The following is an 18610-nucleotide window of genomic DNA, read 5'->3' as shown; positions in this document are numbered from 1 at the left end:
AATAAAATAAATAAAGAAGAAAAAAAACCCCTTTTGAGGTGCTTCTGTGGTATCCAGCACTAAGAATGTTTTTTCTAGAAGTTTCCTGTAACCATCATTTCATTTTTTTAATATCAACATCAACATTGCAAACATAATGAAACCCTTTGAGTGACTATGAAAAGCAGCATTTAACCCAAGAGGAAACATCTAGAAGCACTGTCACTTTAATGTGTAAACAGAGTAGTTAGCTAAACAGATTGTCATATTTTTTGACATCCATTACTGGAAAGACAAAAGAATTATAAATAATCCTCACACAGTTCACACAATCTGTTCTCTTAGTCTCATATTAGCCTGTGATGTCTTTATTTGTATTTACCAATTCTAATAAGGTAATCATTGCAAATATTATTTCCCTCAGGATTTAGCACGTGCACTAATATTTTAGAAGTTATATTTAAGTTAAAATGCAAAATAAACTTCAATTTTCACCAAATCTCCTAGAACTGGAACCAAGGAAAATATTGTTACACTTTATTTCACTAAACTTTGCATGCTTTTACAATACAAAAATTAAGTTTAGTCAAAGTTGCAAGTCTGATGTTGTTTGGAATTACTGGACAAATGCTTCCTGAGAATTTTGTTGTTTAATTGCTGCAATTTTTTCAATCTGTGGTTTATTTTTTTTAAAGTGTATTTTGGTGTTCCTGTTGTCTTCTTTGTTTTTACTTTGTAGCTAAAGCATTGCAGTCGTTACATACACGATTTGTTTCCTTCTTTGATCAAAAACTTGGACCCTGTCCCACTTAGACACCTTCTTAACCTAGTCTCAACTCTTCATCCAAGTGCTCACACTGAACAGGTAAAGACAAGGCAAAAAAAAATATGTTCGTATATTAAACCAGCATTATGGCTTTGTCTTTTTAAAGGAATGCATGTGAAAGTAATTCTCACTAACACATAAGAGAGGAAATTGTATGAGTAAAGTTGTGAAGTTTCTTCACGTAGGCCTCTTCTGGCCTTTGAATTATAATCTTTTTCAGAGATTTTTGAAGACTGCATAGCCACTGATAGAAGATTTTAACTTTGTTTCTGAAGTTAAAAAGTGATTCATGCAATGCGCATTTGTTTATTTTGATGAGTCTATTTTGGTGAACTGTAGTATTGACATATAGAAAAATTAACAGTGGATCTTTGCATACAAAACCTACTGCTTCTTAGTGGCACTGTTATCTGGTTTTGTTTATAGACCTTGTATTTGGCATCAATGCTTATAAAAGCACTGTGGAATAATGCACTAGCAGCTAAGGCTCAGCTGTCAAAACAAAGCTCTTTTGCCTCTTTACTGAGTACCAATCTGCCCATGGGAAACAAAAAAGGTATGTGGTTTTCCAATACATCGGGTAGTTAAATTGTTAATTTTCATAGTCTCCTTGTTAACTTTGGACAACAAGGAGGTATAGAACTTGAAGTATTTTTAAAAATTGTCATGCTGGCATATTTTTCAAGTAGAAGTTGAGGATAAAGACAAGAGCATTAAAACTTTGTGAGTGCGTTTGGAAAGCTTTCTATTTCAGATAAATTCTGTTTGTATAGCTAAAGTAGTATGTTTTGGGGGGGTGGGGTGTTCTTGTTTGTTTTCAAATTCAGAGGATGGTCCATAACTCATCAGTTAACACTTCTTGTTCTGCTGAACATCTGTAACTTACATAGCTACATAAAATCTTCCAAAAGCTTACTTATTTTTACCTAGTTTTTGATACTACATGCTACTTCTTCTCCCCACAGTCATTACTAGGTGCTGCCAAGCCATTTTACTCTAGTTTCCCTTTCTTCTCTTACTGCTGATTTTTATGAATCATGGACAACTGTATGCTGACAAAAAGTTTTTTAGTCACTTATTTTTCCATCCTGTTTTTTTCCTTCAGAAGAAGAGGAGCTCAGAAGAGCAGCCCCTTCACCTTGTAAGTATAGCTTTAAAAGTACACCACAATTGGATATGTTTGATACTACAGTGTTTTTCCACAGCTATTGCATTTGAATAGAGGAAAAACTAGTAAAAGTTTGAAATTACGTTTTTATGAGAATTCAAATGAAAATTTTATTTTCTGTAGAATCTAGGAAATTCATATAGCTGTACTATAGACTGGCAAGTAGAGACATCAGAATACAAATCTTGTAGTAAAATGCTCAGTGTTCTAAAAAGAAGTTCTAGTGTTAGGGTATGCAGGTTGTTTGAGTTATGTCCCTTGTTCAACTGTTTGCAGGAAGAATGCTGCTGAGTTCAACATTCAAGACAGCTTTAGGTAATGCTGTCACCTTGCATTTAATATATATCACAAAGTAACTGGGAAATATGGTTTTAAACTAGGGTCACCAGCAGCAAGCCCTCAAAGTAGTGATAACAGTGACACCCATCAGAGTGGAGGCAGTGATATTGAAATGGAGGAACAGCTTATTAACAGAACAAAACATGTACAGCAACGACTTTCAGATACAGAGGTAAGTGTGTAAATCTTAGTCTGTAAATTTTGTTACCAAGTTGCCTATTATTAGCTATGGAAATTATTTTTTTCTGTAATTGTTTCAAAACCTGAACAGGTATATAGCATGTGTGCTTACCTGCAGCAAGATAGTGGATAGCTAGAATCTTTACTTATATTCTGTGTGGTTTATGTAGAATATATTGTACTTTGCCTATGAACAGGTGCACTACAAAACAGCCACCTCCGTGCATTCAAATTGGATTTCAGTAAGATTAATCTTGTCATAAGGGATTGCATGACATTGTTTATGTGTCACGCTGTCATGCTGTGTATGCACAAAGCCTGCACATATACCCTGTTAGGAATGAGGTAATACAAAAATTAAATTATTAAATCTGAATCTTGCTCAGAGCGTTTTGTCATTGGCAACCAAATTGAGAAAGAATGCATGAAATCTTATCAATTTGACACATTTCCTCATAAATAAAGAATGGTGTTTGAATGATGATGATGTTCACTATGTATTTTCAGTGGAGTTTTATTTTTATAATCATTTCAGGAATCCATGCAAGGAAGCTCTGATGAGACAGCCAACAGTGGTGAGGATGGCAGTAGTGGTCCTGGTAGTAGCAGTGGCCACAGTGATGGATCCAGTAACGAGGCCAACTCCAGTCATGCAAGCCAGTCTGCTGGAAGCCCCGGCAGCGAGGTGCAGTCTGAAGACATTGCAGATATTGAAGCTCTCAAAGAGGAGGAAGATGAAGAGGAAGAAGATAGGACTCATAATCCCCAGAAAAGCAGTAGGAGCACAGATCTACGAAGCAGGAAACTGGAATCACAAACAGGCATTTGTCTGGGAGATTCACAAGGGGCATCAGAGAGGAGTGGTGCAAATAACGGGGCAGGAAAGGACCATGTTTTTAACACTGACTCTGTGACACCGGTGGATAATCGAATTAGAATACTAGATGCTTGTTCTCATGCTGAGGATGCAGAGCATGATATGACAGGAGAAATGAGCACTGCTCACATTTCACAAGGGTCTCAAGATTCTTGTATAACTCACACAGGGGACTTCCTTGGGGAAACTATTGGAAATGAATTATTTAACTGTCGACAGTTCATTGGGCCACAGCATCACCACCACCACCACCACCACCACCACCATGACGGGTAAGTAGCTTGACATTTATTCTGATTCCTTCTATAACAGAAATAAAAGGGGTAGCAAAATACTCAGTTTGGGCAGAAATTTATATGGACATTTTACTATAGTTCAGGAGAATTTTATCTAACAGATGATAATTACTGCCGATAGTTACACAGTACTCTGTTTTGTTAACATCTGAGTAAATTTTTTTGTAAAGTTTTTGCATTGAATAAATAAGACAACATTTAACAGTGTGTTAAAATTGTTTTGGAAAATGCTGTGTTTAGTTAACATTAAAGAAGTCCACACAATTATCATGATAGTGAGACATTCAGTTTATCTGTAATTGTTTCTCAAATTCACATGAAGGTCTGCTCTTCACACGGATGATTCATCCTGACTTTAGCTTTAGGGAGATGTCTACTTGCTTGTAGTCTGCTGTAAACAACTTTCTCTTTGATATTGTCCATTCTAATATTCTTCTTTTACAGGCACATGGTTGATGATATGCTAAGTGCAGATGATGTCAGTTGTAGTAGTTCCCAAGTCAGTGCAAAATCAGAGAAAAATATGGCTGATTTTGATGGGGAAGAGTCTGGTTGTGAAGAAGAGCTTGTACAGATTAATTCCCATGCTGAGCTAACATCTCATCTTCAGCAGCACCTTCCTAACCTTGCCTCTATCTATCATGAACATCTTAGTCAAGGTAAGAGTGGTAGATAAAAAGAAAACAGAAAAACATGGTACTTCTAACTTGGTTTTATATAATTTTGAATAAGTCTCCAATAGTTAAAATAATCAAATTACTTTAACCATACATGTGTATTTGCTCAAAGAAACCACAGTGACTACTGAGATTTTAATGTTTCTCCAAGGGATTCATTTTTGTATCACAGTAGATGTAGCTGTATTTACCTTCTAAAAATATTTTTCCCCCCATTTCTACTGGAGCTTTTAATGCAAGTTAAAACAAATAAAGGCACTAAAAAGCCTAGCAAATATTTTTTCTAATCAGTTATTAAAGTAAAAAGAGAAAGGTGGTACTGAAATGCAAGGGGTTTTTTCTCTCTGAAACCTTATGCAATTTTTCTTCTGGTGGGTGGATCTTATTGTGACTCCGTACATTTGTCATCTTAAATGAATTAACCATAATGGGCTGCACAGAGGATAATTTTGGAAAAATGAGTTCAACTATAACTTGGTATCTTAGGGAGCTTGCCTTAAAGGGCATTTTATGCTATTTCATCATACACTGCCAAATATTCTAGTTTACTTCAGGGTGCAATTTAAGATGCTACTAAAAGACTTCTCAAGAATTATATCATTGTTCCATATGCTATTGTGGTAGCTTTATTTTCTGTTTTATCCTCCTTGTAAATATAATAGAGGGTATGGTTAGTGAAGATTTGACATTTTTCTTCACTGGCCTGGCAGAACCAAATTTGCTATCTTCCAGCAGAAAGTAAAACCAGTACTATTTATACCTTTTCCTGAAACACAGTTGAGTAAGAAGTCTCTTTTTTTCTTTAGGCTTAAGAATTTCTTGTTATCTGGAACTAAATTATCATTTCAGCTTGACATTGAAAATTCGGAAGGATTTTTTTTTCTGCACTAAAGTGTTGAATAAACTACTAAAACTTTGTAGTTAAAACATGCTGTAAATCAGCATATTTTTTCAATATTTTCCATAGATATTACACATCTTACTGAAGATCCAAATTATTGTTTGAGCATGAGGCCTTCAGTGCAGATTATTTTTGACACCCCTAGTTTTGCACGTGCAAATAATTACAGTGTTCTGCACTCAATCTAAATTTTCTACTTGACTTTGCTGTTACATGAAAATAGTATCAAATAGTAGATAAATGAGTGGTGCCAGCTGTGGCCACACAGAAGGAGAAAAATGTCTATCAGTATTTATGAAAACATGATGAGTTTCTAAAATCATGCGCTTAGATATTCTATCACATATTAAAAAAAATGGTGTTTGTTTTTCCTGTTTTTTAGTTAGATATAGGAGATCATGCAGTATGAGGAGATTTTATTGAAATGTGATTCTTTCTTGCTTTCCAGCCATGGTAGTTACAAAGATACCTCCCTTCAGACCACAGCATTACAGAAAGACTATTTTAATTACACTATGAATTAAATCTAATTAAATGAAACAGCAATTGCACCTGCATCTGCAGTTCTTAAATACTGTTTTTATTGCACCTTGCCATTAGCCGAAACTAGTGTAAATATTGGCTTAGCTGTCCTGTTGACTTCTTGTATGCTCATAATGTTTTGTCTTCTTTTAAGAACCCATATGTGGAAAAAGGCTGCAATTACAATGTTGTTGTATGCACTTTAGAATAGCCAAGTTTACAAATAAAGCATGTTGTTGTTCATGCACTTAGGGAATAATGTTCAGATTAGATAGTTCCTTCTATTTATTCAATAACGGTCTTTATATTTTGTTCAGGACCAGCAGTTCATAAACATCAATATAATAGTAATGCGGTGACGGACATTAATTTGGATAATGTTTGTAAGAAAGGAAATACCCTTTTGTGGGATCTGGTCCAGGATGAAGATGCAGTAAGTTGAATACCAGAAAATAATATTTTTTAAAATAAAATAAATATATACTATTCAGTGACCTTTCTTTCTACTTGCTGTAGATTCATCTCTCTGAAGGGTTAATAAATGAAGCAGAGAAGCTGCTCTGTTCTTTAGTGTGCTGGTTCACTGACAGACAGATTCGAATGAGATTTATTGAAGGCTGCTTAGAAAATTTAGCAAACAACAGGTAACTTAAATTATAAATTATCTGTTTTTACATTTATCTGTTTTTGCAACGTACAGGAAATCCAAGTTGACTCTAACAGCTATTTAACTTTACAGGAAGACAAGTTAAACCAAAGAAAAGCAAAAGTATAAAAATAGTTTTTAAGCTGTTACGGATGTTATCTGTTGTTCCATTTTTCTATCCTAGTAGTGTCCTGAATTTCTCATCGTGTTGCATTTGTCTGTTGTCCCTCTGCCGGAGGTTACTGCTTTCCTACCAGTTGGTAAAATCGGGTCCACATCTTAGCCAGTTAAGTGCAAGGTCAAGTGCCTTAGCATGAGCATTTTGGATTGAGTATTTAGATTTTACATGTAAGTGGCTGAGGAACAGACAAGTTCTTTTCCAGCAAGTCTATTCTGGGGTTTAATTTGGTGAAGAAGCAGCTGGAGGTAGAAGTAATACTTTGACCTCAGATAAGTTGTTTTAATACCAGCCAAAGCTGTACGATTGTACAGTTGGAAGACTGGTAAAAGTGGAATTTATTGTGTTGATACAATTGATCAACTGCTGGGCATCACCTGCAGAGTTACATTGTTACCTTTTTACTAAGAACTGTGTTTGTGAGGTGGGTTACAAATATACCAAAATACTAATAAAAGAAATGTGAAGATACTTATCACTGATATGAAAGCTCCGTTACATGCAATTTATGCATTTCTTGAGTTTTCTTACATAATTGTCTTACAATATATACCTACTTGTGTCTATAATGAGTTTGAGGCAGATTTATTGCTATTATGTCATCCGTTTGTAGAAAAACGGTACTAATTTTGTTGAAATTTCAAAAAATAAGTATTATAAAACTCAAAATTAAGAATTTCTCTTCTGAAAAAGAACTAATTTTTAATAAGCAAAAATGTATCCTGTTTTATTTTTATACTTGTCCAACAGCTGTGTGTCCAAGGTATTACATGTAAAGAATTTGAAGTATATGTAGTTCAGATTCAGAAAACTAATTGGCTGACATGATGGTAAACTTCACATGGATATTTCCAGTGCTTTCAGTTAGCCTGTTTGCTCACTGAACCCGAGCTTCTCAAAGTAGTTTTAAAATGAACTGTTTTAATTTTGTAACAGTCATATATTGTTGACATTTCTCCCTTTCTCCTTTAGATCAGTAGTTGTTTCACTTCGTCTTCTTCCAAAGCTGTTTGGTACGTTTCAACAATTTGGGAGCAGTTATGATACACATTGGATAACAATGTAAGTAGCCCCCTGTCCCCAACAGACCAAACCAACAGAAGTGATGACATTTAGGGGACTGCTGCAAGGCTTGCTCCTTTGGTGTGGTCCAAATTAAAAGTGACCTAAGGTTATCATCTGTCTGTTATCTGGCCTACTTGCATGAGCTTGTCTCATCACTGAGGCCTAGATTTTTTCATAATACGCACTACTGTTGTAACTGGGGTGAAGACTAATTCTTGTTTATTTTTTTAATTTCCACCCTTTAAATCCCAAAGGACTTGCAGACAGTACTAGACATCCAGTAATAGTGTATTGTAAAAGGTTGTAATAACTTGATGCTGCGTCATTCTGTTCTGTTTGTATATCAAATGCTTCTCGGTAATAAAAGATCTGGTTTATGAGAAAACCTTTATAATGCGAAGATATGTAGTATAGAATTCCTTACTAGAACAAACTATATAGCTATCTGGTCTAACTATAGAGAACAGACTACCGGAACTTCTGGGAAAGATTACAGTGATTATCAGCAATTTTTCTTGTCATTTTTGACATGATGCTTAAATATATGCCCAGTTCTGAGTTTTGGCTTAGACTTTTTCTGAATTAGGGCCTTCAGAAACAGTTTCCATGGTCTCAAAAGGGAGGGTTCTCTGCCAGTCCTATGTCTGAAAATAACGACAATGAAAAGAAAGAAGAGAATATGGTGCTGTAAAATACTCCTGAATTCATGGTAGATGGAAAATGGAATGCTTACTTTGGTTTTATGTGTATGCAATTTTCCTGTACTAGCTTTCTCATTTCTGTAGCTTTTCTGATCTTTTTAAGCAAACTGTAATATTGTTTGCCCTTTAAATTGACACAGGTGGGCAGAAAAGGAACTTAATATGATGAAACTTTTCTTTGATAATTTGGTACACTACATTCAGGCAGTCAGGGAAGGACGACATAAACATGCATTGTAAGTACACAGCTGACTGATATTTTATGTTTCTAAATGTTTCTTTTCTGCTTTTCTTCTGGTGCTTCTGAGTAAATACTTTCTGTAGGGACATGGCATACTTAGGGAGACAAAGGTCTGTAAAAATAATAACATTTTAAATAGCTTCTGTTTCCTTAAAAAAACCACACAACAACTCTGGTGTCATTTTTGTTAGATGTCATTGAATATTTGTTTACAAATAAAGCACGAAGATTTTTATATATTCCAATCAAAGTTACTCCATATCAGTTTCAGTTTTAAAATCTGTTATCATTAACCTTTGCAGTAGCTTTTTTCTGTTTAACGCATTCATCTGCACTTTTCCAATCTGTGTGATCAAAGTTAGGTGTATATACACAAGTGATACAATTTCTAGCTTCCCAATCCCAGAGGAATAGACTATTCATGTTTTGACAGATGTCAAAGTCAGTATGTAAATATGGGAATCCACAATTGAGAAATGCTGCTATTTATGGGTCAAATTTTTACTTCATCATACCCCTTTATATTGACCATTGCTCTAGTGAGAAATTACTTCAAAAGCTGTTTGAAAATGGGATGCATTGCTTTAAATTCAGGCAAACCGATACATTGTTCTGCTCCTTTGACAATTAAGCTTCTACCTTATAAATAGAAATAAAATTGGTAATACAAGTTACGAAAATATTTTTATACAGAATGTGTATCAGCTGGGATCAGGAAATTCAGAGTGGAAATATCAACATTTAACAAGTTAGGGGAAAAATTAAGGTCAGATCCTGCAAGGTGCTAATGACAAAATGATGCACTTGAATTGGACTGTACACACCCAGCCCCACCCCCCACCCCCCCCAAAAAAATATTTTAAGAAAGAAATGTAGAAGAAAAAATTATTTATGCTTTTCATACAGGCATGTGTATGAGTGGGGTAAAAAAGTTACAACTGTACTGGTTTTGGCTGGGACAGAGTTAATTTTTTCCATAGTAGCTTGTGTGGGGCTATGTTTTGGACTTTGGATATTTGGGTAATAAACAATTAAGCAAACTTCTGTTTTTATACAAATTTAAATTTTAGATACAGCCACAGTGCAGAAGTTCAGGTTCGTCTTCAATTCCTGACATGTGTGTTTTCAACTCTAGGATCACCAGATCATTTCAGTAAGTATTTGAGGTTATCTTATCAGAGAAACACCTCATAGTAAGGTTCACATAGTTCTTAAGAATTAATGTTACCTTAAATAAATACAATATTTTAAACAGATACAATTTTAAATAATCTGTGATACTGTTTCAAAAGAAGGCTTTTGGCAAAAGCACAGAACCAATATTGGAGTTAAGATTCTATTGCACTTTGTGAGAAATAAAATTTTTAGGTCCTCTGTGCTTCAGTTTTTCTAAATATTAGGATTGTAGTAATTACTGAAATGAAGATAGTATACTCTCTGTTTGTGGGTTTTGCTTCATGTCCATAATGTTCCTGGAGATCTTTTACCAGAGTGAACTGTAAGTAAGTTGTGATACCAAACAAGAATAATTCTTTATATTTTAATACTGTCAGAAATTGGTTTTACACTCCCTGTAGGGTCTTTTGCAAAAGTGGTATTCTATATGATAGTTGATCTGTACAGATGTTGAAATCTTTTCACTCTAAAAGGTTAAAAATAGAAATCTTTTGATGTGGCTAATGGAATTAGAAATAGAACATAATTTTCTGTGGTTTTGGTAACACCTGGTGGCTTTCCTTTCCATAAATTGTTTTGGCCACTCTCTTCTTAAGCCCTTATAAACTAATAGCCTTCAGTGCTGTCTCAGCATCAGCTCTGCACAGTTGATTGTATGTTGAGATCATTTATTAAAATGACTGAAGGGAGGAGTCATTTTGGTAGTTTCATTATAGGCAAAGTTGGCATACAATGCATGGCTTGTCCCTCTGGTCATTAGAATACACGAAGGAATGAGAATATCTGTAGCCAAGACAAAAAAATGCCCTTGTAATACCGTATTTGCTATTGTTGATAGAATAGCCACAATTCTTTTTAAAGATATTTATTCAGATCACAAATGTTTATATGCCAACTAGGAAAATAAACCTACAGTTTTCTTGAAAGGAATAACAATGAAATAGTTACACAGATACTATTTTCAGCCACAGTCTCAATACCTGGTCAAAGCTGGACTGTAGGTTGTGCCCAGTAATTATTTCTGAACTGAGAAACAACCTGCTGTTCGGTACGAGACCTCAGGTCAGCCCATGCTACTCATTGGTTTAGTAACAACTGACAACAGCACTAACAACCAAAAACCGTAGCTGATTGCCAGCTCTAAAAGGCAAAAAGTGTGTGATTCCTAACTGGTACGTGGTGCGTTTTTTCTTTTATTCTTTCCAAAAACTTCCTGTCCTGACAAAAACTATTTGATTTTTCTGTATGTATTCTCGGGTTTTGTAGAATATCAGTATATATTTGGTGTTATAAAGGAGTGGTTAAAAATACTTCCCTAATTTTAGGGTTGAGTTTAGAACAAGTGGACATACTGTGGCACTGCTTAGTAGAAGATTCTGAATGTTACGATGATGCACTACACTGGTTTTTAAATCAAGTACGAAGTAAAGATCAGCATGCTATGGGTATGGAGACTTACAAGCATCTTTTTTTGGAAAAGGTATGTAGAAAGTTAATTGCAACCTTATTAATTCTAATAGAAGTGTTTCTTTTCCTTATCAGCACTATTTAAAATATTTAAAATTGTTTCTGTGAAAAATATGTCTTCAGTAGTCTGGGAGGGCTCCAGTTGTCATGCAGTGATTTTTCTCCACTTGGAGGGAAGAGGGGAATGGATTTGTGTGAATCCTTTTCACACTAGTATTCACTTGAGTATTTCTTTGCAAACAGGCTGTGTCTTGTATCTGAAGCTCTGTAGCACTTCATTTCAATCTGCAAAAAACACCATTGAAAACTATACTTTCCTTCATGATATATAGCTACCTGACTGAAAAAATGGCTTTTCTTCTTTTTGGGAGGGGCATACAAATCTCATCAGTACATCCACTGAAAATGTGAACATAACAGTAGTAGAGCTTTTTGCAAGGGGTCCTATCCATTTTGACAGATGACACTACCAAATGGATAGATTGTGTAGTAATTGATGTACTCTAGTTCTTTTTCAAGGTTATACAGTTTTTGTCTAGTTTTGTAAGCATATGAGTTTTTTGAACAGATATGTCATGTATGCCAACAAATTGTCCTGCAGTTGAGAAGTAAAGCAGCTAATGTCACAAGAATAATTTTTTTCCCTCTGCACTGTTACAGTCCAAATCAGCGGTAGAGAAGTTTGATTAAGCCAATTATGGTTTGTATTGTATATAAAATTCAGAGAGTGTGATATTTTGCAAGAACAGATTTTAATTGATCTACTATATTTGAATATGATTGGTAGTAACAATTACATTTTTCTGTGCTAATTAAATAAATACCCTGTAATTGCTATCCGTTCCATCGCTGAATTTTTTTTCCATACTAAAGTGCATTTGTTTTTTTTTAGATGCCACAATTAAAACCTGAAACTATTAGCATGACTGGCCTAAACCTCTTCCAGCATTTGTGTAATTTGGCTCGATTGGCTACTAGTGCATATGATGGTGGCTCAAACTCAGAGGTAAGCCTAGATTCTGTGCTCGTGTTTTTCTTCTTTCTTGAGGGAAGGGGAAAGTTAAATTACTTACCTGCAGTGGCATATCTCTTGAGAACTTACTGGCTCAAATATTGTTTACTGGTTTGAGATAATAATGTCACAGCCTGTAGTGGTGAGGTCTGTACAAATTTCCACCTTGACAAGAGCCCAGGAAGCTCAGGACTCAAAAGTTCCAAATGTGGGACTGCGAAATGGAAATAAAAGATACATAAATAAATAAATAAACCCCTTGACCTTCCCTCATGACTTTGAGCATGTACGGCTTTTGTCTCTAGAGGTAGAGATAGGAAACCACAAAGAAAGTGATACCTGTTGCTTGCATCTTTGCGCAGTTTTATCATATTGTTAGCATAACTGAACTATATTCACCATTGTGTTTGAAGAAAGTAATTGAAGAATTACTTTCATAAATAAGAAGATTCAGGTGACATTCTATTAGGCATATTTAATTCTGACTAGAGATCTGTTGTAAAATGTGTCTCAGTTTACGTATGATGTGCTTTAGAAGTTTTTCTTCTGTAGTTTTTTATAGAGAGAAACTGTCTTAGAAATAAAATTTATATAGAATATTTTTCTGTGAATTGATTTGAGGTAATTTTTTATTCAATTTCTATTCTTGCAACGAATACCAATAATAGTCGTGGTTTTAAGGCTTCATTTAAAAGTACTCCTTTTTGTCAAAAATGAAAATTCAGCCTCTTAAATTTTAATCAGTTCTCCTCATGCTTCAAAGTATGAAAGTATTTCTTGTGCAAGTTAGGATTTGGTAGTAATTGATGTGTGCGGTGATGAGAGCCTGAGCAGAGCAAGAATGGAGATATTTTTAGTATTTGCACCAAGAGGCAAACAAAACATCTCAGGTCAGAAAAACATCACTCCCAGTAAAATAATGAGGCAATGTTTTGTTTCTGTGTTTGTTTTCCTTTTGGCAAACCAGTTGTGTGGCATGGACCAATTCTGGGGTATTGCTTTAAGAGCACAGTCTGGTGATGTCAGTCGAGCAGCTATCCAGTATATCAACTCTTATTATATCAATGGTATGAATTTTTATTTTTGTTTCCCGTTTAAAATGTTTTAAAGAGTATCTAGCATTATCCTCTTTATTCTTAGTATTAAAGTGCATAGTCCCAAAGTTGTGCATATATAATTTACTTTAATTGATATTACAGGTAAAACTGGTCTGGAAAAAGAACAGGAATTTATTAGCAAGTGTATGGAGAGTCTGATGATAGCTTCTAGTAACCTTGAGCAAGACTCTCATTCAAGTCTGACCATTATTGAAAGAGGACTCCTAATGCTGAAGACACACCTGGAGGCTTTTAGGAGAAGGTAAACGGCTCCACTGATATATTTGGAGGCAAAATTTATGTACATTCCTCTTACCATAAATGAGTTATGAGTCATTATTAATTTAAGTATTGGCTTCTTTTTTTTTTTTCTTTGTGTAAATTAAGGACAGTAGCGGATAATTTTGAAAGGTAGTATATAAGGTTTAAATGGTTACAAGATTTGGCCCTTGTCCTTGTATATGGATGTGGTTCATGTTTCCCCATCCCTCACCAAAGAAACTTTTTCAAAGTTACTTTATTTTTATTTGAGAAATAGTGAAAATATCAATAATTTCCTCTTATTTTGAAAAAAACAATGAATAAAGGTGCAAGTTTTGTCTTTCTTGTCATTGTTTATCAAATGTTTGTGTTAAATAGGTTTTGACAAAAATACTTTTTCAATGTTTTTACCTGTTTCTTAAGGTTTGCATACCATCTGAGACAGTGGCAGATTGAAGGCACTGGTATCAGCAGTCACTTGAAAGCCCTGAGTGACAAACAGTCACTACCACTAAGAATTGTATGTCAGCCAGCTGGGCTACCTGACAAGGTAGTTAAAAGCCCTTTTACAAATACCTCCTACGTTGTTAAATTTCCATAAGTCCACTGTGCGCTTTAAAAAATAAAATACGTGTTTTATTTCAGATGACTATAGAAATGTATCCTAGTGATCAGGTGGCTGATCTACGGGCAGAAGTCACCCATTGGTACGAAAATTTGCAGAAAGAGCAGATAAATCAACAAGCACAGCTTCAGGAGTTTGGCCAAAGCAGCCGCAAAGGGGATTTCCCTGGTAAGCTATAGTACTCATACCTGTATTTTTTGCTTTTACAGGGGTTTGACCATTTAGAGATTAGAAGATTATGGTCTTTTCCTTTCCCAGATACCCTAAATTAGCAAGTATTATGATTTATTTTCTACTAGCTGTAGTTAAGGTTATTATTACCCCCACTTTTCATTAATAACGTTGTTTCTTAAGTGCCACCCTTAATTTGAAATAGCAAAGAAAATGTAGATCTGCCAGAGGTCCTTAGATCTTGCCAAGCTTCCAGTCCCAATAGACTTTCCCTCACATTGTTTTTCTCCTTATTCTATGTTTCATGAAATGTATACATTTCTGGCTCTGCCATTGATTCAGAATTTGAAGTCATAATTCAGATTCATAATTTATACTCTACATATATGTATTCCAGTCAGGTGTAAGATTTTCGTTAATCCCGCAACTGCTTTTTAATTTATGATCATCCTGTAGCAAAAATGAACATTCATCCTCTTTTGATGCTTTTAATTTGGAATGTCCCCTTGCTTTTGAGATGGTCGTTGCTTGCTTACAGTGTGATGAATATGCATCCTGTTGTTCCCTTTCTTTATGTGTTTTTGAGTGAATGAAAACTTCAGCTTTGTCTTTTAGGAGGAGGACATTTTCTAAATCCTGCTGATGATATTATAGCATTCCTATGGGTTATTGCTGTTCAAAGTGTTGCTGTTTTCTGAATTATCTTCTCCTCAATGTTTGCTTGTTTTCTTTTTCTCTATAAGCGAGAGTTAGCATGTAATGCATATTATCTGAAGAAATTCTGTCCATGAACACCTTTTTCCAACACCACTGCCCGTTAGTATCTGTGTAAACATGAATCTGACTTGCTTTTCATAGTTTAACAACTTTTAAAAAAAAGTTTCGATATGACACGCTGTCAGTAAACCAGACTGCATTTTAGACATCCCAATTATCTTCTTTGCAAAACCCTTTTCCAGCCACTTGTCAGAAGCTGGTTTAGTGAAGAAATGGTCTTATTTTCCACCAAGTATAGCCATGTAGCAGAAATTTTTATTTTTGTTTTAGCTGGGATTTTAGAGACACATGATTCAGAAAATTCAGAATTGCAGTTCAGTCATGTTACATATGTACCATGTCTTCTGTTTTGTAGAATGCCTAGAATGCCTCTGCTGATATCCATAATTTTGTGCACTTTCTGTGGATATTGGTTTATTTTTTCTGTGTTTGTTGCACTAATTATTAACATACCATAAGTATGAGAAACTGGAGAACCATAAAATTTGTATCTGTTAATTCATAAACCTAGTGTCCTTCACTAGGTTTAAAACCTGTATTAATACCACTAAGTGGTCAGTCTTGTAATTGATATCTGTGTTGGTTGATAGATGCATAAAATCCCGTAAGAGGCAAAATCTCTTACTAACCAAATTCCTGAATAAATGTTTCTGCATTGTTCTGTGCTTGCCCCTGTGTGCTTGGAATAATATAGTCACATGATTTTTACTTTTCAACTGCTAATTTTGAGAAGATAGGACTGAAACTGAGACTTGTGGTTAAAACCCGTAGTTTTACTCATCCATACACTATTTTGGGGTCTGTTTTGTATAGATTAGAAAAAAGAAAGGGCTTTCCAATAACGTTTTGTTCGTCACAAAGATCTCTGTGAATTATGGTTCAGTGTATTGACCTCTTACACTTAAAAACTTGGGTCATTATGCAGGAGATGTATTGTAAGGGACATAGTGCACACTTCTGTCCCAGTGATCTTTTACTGTGTCCATTTTAATATACCTGCAACAGTTAATCTCCAACAAAAACCACTTCCTGGCTAGGAACCTGAAATGGTAATTATTTCATCAATTTAGGTAGAAATCTGAGCAGAGTTTATCAAATCCCAGTAAAAATTAAAGGCTCGTGATGTCAGAGTACCAGTTTTTCTCTTTCCTTTTCCTTATAGAGCTCTACACCGTGCATGTCTTTATGGCAGTGAAAGAATGAAGTTGAGGTTTGCTGCACATACATAAGCTTTTTTTTGTTTTATGCCTTTGAATATTATCTTCCTGTAGGCAAGTAATACGCTGTTTTGAAGCATTTTCAGGTTACAGAACAGAGTACTTCCTAAGATTTCTGTAAGAGGTTCAAAAGAATTGAAGAAGCTTCATTGAAATCCCAGTGTTGAAGTATAGTGGCAGTATAAGGCTGCTCTTCGCTGGTGTGGAGGACCAAGGCCTAATCTTGGAGAAAGCATAAGAACAGTGGCTGAAAAGCACAGCAAATTTCAATCCATGACAAATATCTTTGTGCACTGAAATTGGTGGTTAGAACTGTATGAGTACTCTGAGGTATAAACTCATTGTGTATTGTGATTCTTGGTTACTGCTTGGTTGTCTGCGCCAAATGAAATTAAATTCTTAATCTTTTAAATGGTCAGATTTCTTGTTCAGTGTTGAGAATTCTTGAAGGGTGATCTCAGTTTTTCCTTCCTGATGCATATGACATCATCAGTTTCAGCTGACACTTAAATAAGATTAATCCTTGCTTCTTTACCTTTGCTGACTTTATCACAGGTGTGTGATACAAAGAGATATTGTTGATGATCACAATCATTTTCCTCTGGCATAGCATCATTTACTACAGAATATGGAACATGTGTTCTGTATTGTGAACACTTTTCCACTACAAGATTGGGTGAACTGTTATTGAAAAGGTTATTTCTGAATACATGCAAGTAAATTTAGTTTAATGTAATAGCCAGTTTTCATAAGGAAATGGCATTAAAGTTTTGCCTCATTTTAATTGCTACTGAAGGGTGTAGTATTAAAAATAAGTCTTATATCAATAAGATAAGTGACTTACTGATCTTGGTGTCTGCAGGGTTGTTTGTCTCACGTATTCTCAATGCTCTCTTTGACTGTGCAGGTTCTTTTTTTCCCCTTCTTAAATACATTACCACAGAGGCGCTGCCACTGTTGCTGATGGGCTCGGCCTTGGCCAGTGGTGGGTCTGTCTTGGAGCTGGCTGGCATTGGCTTTATCGGACACAGGGAAAACTTCTGGCAGCTTCTCACAGAAGCCATCCCTGTAGCGCCCCCACTACCAAAACCTTGCCATGCAAACCCAATGCACTGTGATTCCAGACACTTACTGAAATATGTTTCTATCCTAGGTGGCCTCATGGGACCTGTGAGAATGATTTCATCTGGGCATGAACTGACAACCGATTATGATGAAAAAACACTTCATGAATTGGGTTTTAAGGATATGCAGGTATTACCAGCATATAGATAGCAGTCACTATGAAAAAGATTGGTTGATACATTGCTTTTGTCTTGTGCAGCAGTGGTGGTGGCAGGTATACTTTTCTTTGGGAGCATCCTACAGTTTTCTGAAACCAGTTGTTTCATGCTATCCAATATGTGCCTCCTGTAAGCTCAAACTAATGCTGTCGGTCCTTGTTGCGGTCAGTCTTTAAAATTATTAATTATTGTAAAAGCCTAATTCTAGTTATGTCAGCAAATGTGGAAACTCAAGGAATAAAAGTAAAATTTCAGGGTTTTTCATTCATCAAAGAAAACAAGGAACCAGTGAAAACAGAATCAAATATCCACATTTTGTCTGAATTGTTGCACACATACAAATTCCATTGTGGTGGTGACTAGCGCTCTCACAGGTTAAATCTGAAGCATTTTTTTAATGCTTATCTGTAATTTTTTTATCTCAATTCAGAGTTCCTGTTAGAGTGGTCTACCCATAAGTTTGCTGAAGTCAACAGTATGGAAAAGCCTGATTTGATTTGTATAAGTGTGAATGACATCATGACTGTTTTAGGGAGTTGGGACTGTAACAAAACTTACCAGCAGATCATCACATAGCTACTTTCTGTCTAAAGGAAAACTAAACTTACACTTTACACCTTCAGGGATCTGCTAACATCCTTTTAGAAAGATTATTACTGGCTTTTATGCTTATGTGTGCTGTTGCAGGCTGTTAGCAATTGTAGCACTTAGTCTATTTTGACTCTGCAGGTTCCAAATCTGCTGATCTCTTGGACTACTTCATTAGTTGGTTTCGCTAAATGAATTGGGTTAATTCAAAAGAAAAACCAGTTTTTAAAATAATTTTTTCTTATTAACTTAGATAATTTTACAGTATTGAACTATGGTGCAAACAGATGAATTCCTAACGTTTGCAGAGCTTGGAGGAGCAGAAGCATTCTGTTTGAAA

The 18610-nt window shown here is 35.2% G+C and overlaps 1 protein-coding gene across 1 annotated transcript in view; it reads left to right on the top strand.

The window, feature by feature from the left end:
• The window catches only part of USP34 (ubiquitin specific peptidase 34), a 139101-nt gene that overhangs the window by 50980 nt on the left and 69511 nt on the right, over window positions 1-18610 (top strand). Inside the window, 18 exon segments of the mRNA XM_035896988.1 lie at window positions 719-844; window positions 1232-1361; window positions 1911-1946; window positions 2354-2484; window positions 3028-3641; window positions 4110-4324; window positions 6083-6198; window positions 6282-6409; window positions 7562-7651; window positions 8496-8591; window positions 9667-9749; window positions 11098-11252; window positions 12132-12245; window positions 13219-13318; window positions 13451-13610; window positions 14033-14159; window positions 14255-14402; window positions 17553-17653. Coding sequence (XP_035752881.1) covers window positions 719-844; window positions 1232-1361; window positions 1911-1946; window positions 2354-2484; window positions 3028-3641; window positions 4110-4324; window positions 6083-6198; window positions 6282-6409; window positions 7562-7651; window positions 8496-8591; window positions 9667-9749; window positions 11098-11252; window positions 12132-12245; window positions 13219-13318; window positions 13451-13610; window positions 14033-14159; window positions 14255-14402; window positions 17553-17653 — 2670 coding nt within the window.

The sequence above is a fragment of the Egretta garzetta genome, unplaced genomic scaffold, assembly GCF_000687185.1.
Source record: "Egretta garzetta isolate BGI_Z169 unplaced genomic scaffold, ASM68718v1 scaffold306, whole genome shotgun sequence".
Taxonomy (NCBI): Eukaryota; Metazoa; Chordata; class Aves; order Pelecaniformes; family Ardeidae; genus Egretta; species Egretta garzetta.
Note: the sequence above shows the minus strand (reverse complement) of the source record. Positions and strands in the feature narration are given on the sequence as shown.